This window comes from Salvelinus namaycush, chromosome 38, assembly GCF_016432855.1.
Source record: "Salvelinus namaycush isolate Seneca chromosome 38, SaNama_1.0, whole genome shotgun sequence".
NCBI lineage: Eukaryota > Metazoa > Chordata > Actinopteri > Salmoniformes > Salmonidae > Salvelinus > Salvelinus namaycush.
In genome coordinates this window covers 23513965-23519964 of record NC_052344.1, presented here as the reverse complement: position 1 = coordinate 23519964, position 6000 = coordinate 23513965, and the positions used below count along the sequence as shown (strand labels likewise).

Here is a 6000-nt window from a genome sequence, read left to right as displayed (position 1 = left end):
GTTGTGTCTTGTTGTGGGAGCAATATTCCTTAATACACCAAGACCCATCCGAGGAGGCTAAAGAGGGTAATCTGACTTATAGTGTAGACAATGAGAATTTAATATTACCAAAGCATTTCAAACGGTCACTGAAACTGAGTAGTATGCTAAGCATGAGAGTAGAGTTAGGGGAGGATATCTCAGTTGAGTTCTATGTAGACCAACTGGGGTCCTTCACTCCTTGGCAGTCCAGAACTATGGGCCTTTTGGGAAGGTATTTGTGTAGATCTCCATGTAATGCGTGGAATCAGGTCATAGCACACACTGAGAGGGGTGGCTACGTAAACCCACATACCCAATACGGGAACAGATGGAGTATGGTAAAGGTGAGGGTTTTTGAATGCCATCCGGAGCAGGGGAAGTATTATATAAAGGTACGACTTACCATCAAGAATGTAAACACTGAGGATCTTGGGTTGTGGTATATTGGCTTTGACCAGGTTTTGACCGATACTATGGTGCAATTCGAGGTAGCAGAGGTAAGAGTCGGTGTGGATGCCAGGGCAAGTCAGAATCCAATCAGTCTCCCTAACAAAACTAATATTCCTTATATAGTCATGCAGGGACAAGGGCAGGTACGAATAGTCCAGACAAAAGACCTTAAGGAAGTGATTGAGTTGGAGACTGGGTTTGGGGATTCTAATCTATGGTTAGAATGGATTCAATATACGGCCAGATCAGTAGCTAAAGAAGAATGTTATGCCTGTGCCACAGCTTAACCTAAGTTGACTACCATCCCTTTTCCACTCAATGGAATTAATTCACCTAGGGTAATGGCCTGTATGGTACAGCTGTTTATGAAAGCAGGAATGCCAGATTATGACAGTTGTACTGATCTGCACTATTTGTATCCACATGAACCCCTTAAATCTAGGCTCCCTCCCTTCACAGTGACTGAAGGAAACTATTACTGTTTGGCCCGATACAACAGGAATGGGAAAGATGTAGGGGAAGTGAATACTTGCAACAGCACGGAGAATATTACAGCAGATGAGACCATGAGAGATCTGGCAGGCTGGTTGTGCTCTGGGGATTTCAGTAAGATAAGGAGGCCAAGGGCTGACATCTGGTGGTTGTGGGGGGGAATGACGTTATGGACGAGTTCAAAGCTAGAAATCAGATACTAGCAGGATTGGGATCAAGCATCTTCTGGTGATAACAGCTGCAACTAGGTGGATGGGATGTCAGAATAGAATAGCCTTGGATATGTTACTGATTGTAAAGGGTGGGGGAGGTGTATGAGGTTTTCATCCCCGATAACACAGCTCTAGACGGATCAGTGACCAAGGCCCTGGCAGAGAACTCTGGGGTAGATAATGCTCTTACAAATTGATTTGACAGTATGTTTGGGACATGGAAAATTGTCATAATCACTGTGTTGTGGGCCACTTTCACCTGTATGAGTGTTTTGGTTCTGTGTGAATGCTGTTTTATTCGTGCGTGAAAGGTCTCATTTCTAAGATTCTGGAGAAATCGATGACACAACAGATGGTGAAATACAGACTGATCCCAAGTTCTGACCAGTGGAATGAATGATGAATACATGTTCCCAGACAGAGGATGGATCCGGCTCCTTCACATACGCAGAGCCTATGTGGTATGAAACCATTTTTAAATGTTTAGGTCTCTTCTTGTTTTTATGTTTAGACTGTTTGTTTTAATGAAGATTATAACGAAAATTCTGACAAAAAGAGTTATGATTCTGATGTAGGCCTGGAACAGTCAATGTAAATACATATATTGTTTTTTTTGTGTGGTTGATTTTGAGTATAATGGATAAATCAAATGTAAATACATGTATTGTTTTGGTATATTCTTGTATAAAATTAATGTTTACATATAGTGTTTGATATAATGACCCTTATTTAGTCATTAAGGGTGGATTGTTAGGATATTTTATAAAGGTTTAATATAAATGATTAAATAATTCTACCCAGAAACTTAACCATTAGGATTATTTGTTAGGTAGCATGTAGGGGGGTAGAAAGGAATGTCTGTGTGTGTGCCTAAAGAAAACTAAATGGATCATTAACCTATGTTTGAACCGACTAAGCTATAACTCTGTGGAGATAAGGGAAGACAGCTCAAGCCCCTACAGGTTTTCCGTATCTGGGGGGGGGGACTGGAACTGTCAGCTAAGTGGTAATAAGCTGTGGTAAAAGGCTTCAGGAGATAATCCAGATTAGTGTGTATGTATGTGCGTTACAAATAGAAGGGATAAAAAGAACGGTTTTGTATATGCACGTCAGAGATCTCTCAAGAATAAACGCTATTGATTAATTTGGACACGGGTCTATGTCTATTTTATGCAAATAAGGATCTTACAAATTCTTAGAAACGGACAGAGTGTTTGCTTTGTATAATTAAATTGTTTAATGAACATATAGGAAACAAATTTCCTCATCAGGGTTAAGGAGGGATATTACATGTAATCTGTCTGGGGTTAAAGAGGGATACCATCGAATCTGTCTGGGGGTTAAAGAGAGAAACTACATTTAATCTGTCAGGGGGTTAAAGAGAGATACTACATCTAATCTGTCTGGGGGTTAAAGAGGGGTACTACATCTAATCTGTCTGGGGTTAAAGAGATACTACATCTAATCTGTCTGGGGGTTAAAGAGGGATACTACATCTAATCTGTCTAGGGGTTAAAGAGGGATGCTACATCTAATCTGTCTAGGGGTTAAAGAGGGATGCTACATCTAATCTGTCTGGGGGTTAAAGAGGGATACTACATCTAATCTGTCTGGGGGTTAAAGAGGGATGCTACATCTAATCTGTCTGGGGGTTAAAGAGGGATGCTACATCTAATCTGTCTGGGGGTTAAAGAGGGATACTACATCTAATCTGTCTGGGGGTTAAGGAGGGATACTACATCTAATCTGTCTGGGGGTTAAAGAGGGATACTACATCTAATCTGTCTGGGGGTTAAGGAGGAATACTACATCTAGTCTGTCTGGGGGTTAAAGAGGGATACTACATCTAATCTGTCTGGGTGTTAAGGAGGAATACTACATCTAATCTGTTTGGGGTTAAAGAGGGATAATACATCTAATCTGTCTGGGGGTTAAGGAGGAATACTACATCTAATCTGTTTGGGGTTAAAGAGGGATAATAAATCTAATCTGTCTGGGGGTTAAGGAGGGGTACTACATCTAATCTGCCTGGGGGTTTAAGAGGGATACTACATCTAATCTGTCTGGGGTTAAGGAGGGATACTACATCTAATCTGTCTGGGGTTAAAGAGAGGGATACTACATCTAATCTGTCTGGGGTTAAGGAGAGGGATACTACATCTAATCTGTCTGGGGTTAAAGAGAGATACTACATCTAATCTGTCTGGGGTTAAGGAGAGGGATACTACATCTAATCTGTCTGGGGTTAAAGAGAGATACTACATCTAATCTGTCTGGGGGTTAAAGAGGGATACTACATCTAATCTGTCTGGGGGTTAAGGAGGGATACTACATCTAATCTGTCTCGGGGTTAAGGAGGAATACTACATCTAATCTGTCTGGGGGTTAAAGAGGGATACTACATCTAATCTGTCTGGGGGTTAAAGAGGGATACTACATCTAATCTGTCTGGGTGTTAAGGAGGAATACTACATCTAATCTGTTTGGGGTTAAAGAGAGGGATACTACATCTAATCTGTCTGGGGGTTAAAGAGGGATACTACATCTAATCTGTCTGGGGGTTAAAGAGGGGTACTACATCTAATCTGTCTGGGGGTTAAAGAGGGATACTACATCTAATCTGTCTGGGGGTTAAAGAGGGATACTACATCTAATCTGTCTGGGGGTTAAAGAGGGATACTACATCTAATCTGTCTGGGGGTTAAAGAGGGATACTACATCTAATCTGTCTGGGGGTTAAAGAGGGATACTACATCTAATCTGTCTCGGGGTTAAGGAGGAATACTACATCTAATCTGTCTGGGGGTTAAAGAGAGATACTACATCTAATCTGTCTGGGGGTTAAAGAGAGATACTACATGTAATCTGTCTGGGGTTAAGGAGGAATACTACATCTAATCTGTCTGGGGGTTAAGGAGGGATACTACATGTAATCTGTCTGGGGGTTAAAGAGGGGTACTACATCTAATCTGTCTCGGGGTTAAAGAGGGCTACTACATCTAATCTTAGCAGTTGGCTCTTGGAGGATGACTCTTGGGGTTGTGAGATAAGACAACATTAAAATAGTTTCAGGTATCTGTTATTTTTTCTCAGCACAGTTTATCTCTGTCTGTCTGGCTACATTACAAATCAAAGCTGCATTGCATCCCTTCCTCTTTGTTTGTGTAATTCAACACACAATCAAATGTAATGTCTGTGTGCGTGCGTCTGTGTGTGTGTTCTTCATGCAGCATCGTGTCCACGCCATCCTGGAAGCTGACCTGGTGATCGTGATAAAGCGAGGGAACATCTTGGAGATCGACAAACCAGAGACCCTTCTGGAGAACGAAGACGGCATGTTCGCTTCCTTCGTCAGGGCTGACATGTAGGCTCACACACTGTCAGCAAGCACACCATCAGTCATTAACACATAGGAACATTCCACATTACCAGTGTGTGTGTAATGTTATAGTAGTGTATGTGGTGTGTGTGTGAACTACCTATACCGGAACATACCTGTGAGTTCCACCTTCCAGCGGTCTCGCACGCTCTCCTGCAGATTCTCCAACTTGATTTTTACTTTCTCATACTCTCTCTCTGCCCGCTGGCGCTTCCTCCTGTCATCAACATGTAGGAACAGTCCATTAGACTACTAACACACAGGAACAGTCCATTAGAGTGGGGTGGCAGGGTACCCTAGTGGTTAGAGCGTTGGACTAGTAACCGAAGGCTGCAAGTTCAAATCCCCGAGTTGACAAGGAACAAATCTGTCATTCTACCACTGAACAAGGCAGTTAACCCACTGTTCCTAGGCCATCATTGAAAATAAGAATTTGTTATTAACTGACTTGCCTAGTTAAATAAAGGTAAAATAAATAAATAAAATAAAAAGACTACTAACACATAGGAACAGTCCATTAGACTACTAACACACAGGAACAGTCCATTAGACTACTAACACACAGGAACAGTCCATTAGACTACTAACACACAGGGACAGTCCATTAGACTACTAACACACAGGAACAGTCCATTAGACTACTAACACACAGGAACAGTCCATTAGACTACTAACACACAGGAACAGTCCATTAGACTACTAACACATAGGAACAGTCCATTAGACTACTACATTTACATTTAAGTCATTTTAGCAGACGCTCTTATCCAGAGCGACTTACAAATTGGAAAGTTCATACATATTCATCCTGGTCCCCCCGTGGGAATTGAACCCACAACCCTGGCATTGCAAGCGCCATGCTCTACCAACTGAGCCACACGGGACCACACACAGGAACAGTCCATTAGACTACTAACACATAGGAACAGTCCATTAGACTACTAACACATAGGAACAGTCCATTAGACTACTAACACACAGGAACAGTCCATTAGACTACTAACACACAGGAACAGTCCATTAGACTACTAACACACAGGAACAGTCCATTAGACTACTAACACACAGGAACAGTCCATTAGACTACTAACACACAGGAACAGTCCATTAGACTACTAACACACAGGAACAGTCCATTAGACTACTAACACACAGGAACAGTCCATTGGACTACTAACACATAGGAACAGTCCATTAGACTACTAACACACAGGAACAGTCCATTAGACTACTAACACACAGGGACAGTCCATTAGACTACTAACACACAGGAGCAGTCCATTAGACTACTAACACATAGGAACAGGAGTGACATTTGTCACAGAGTAGGCCAGAAGGCTAAACTGGAAAACCTAACCTCTATCAAAATAAAAAGATGGCGGAGCCGCAAAAGTTCTTCTGTGCAAGGGTGTTTATTTATATAGTGATTCCGGAACAAAAACAACA

The 6000-nt window shown here is 41.8% G+C and overlaps 1 protein-coding gene across 1 annotated transcript in view; it reads right to left on the bottom strand.

Annotated features, from left to right (window-relative positions):
• Positions 1-2718: 2718 nt before the first annotated feature.
• LOC120031925 (plexin-B2-like) overlaps positions 2719-6000 on the bottom strand; it is a 58033-nt gene continuing 54751 nt past the window's right edge. Inside the window, exons 25-26 of the mRNA XM_038977783.1 lie at positions 4671-4771; positions 2719-4552 (exon numbers count right to left, since the gene is read on the bottom strand). Of these exons, the coding sequence (XP_038833711.1) occupies positions 4527-4552; positions 4671-4771 (127 nt within the window). The 3' untranslated portion in view covers positions 2719-4526. The remainder of the gene's footprint in view (positions 4553-4670; positions 4772-6000) is intronic.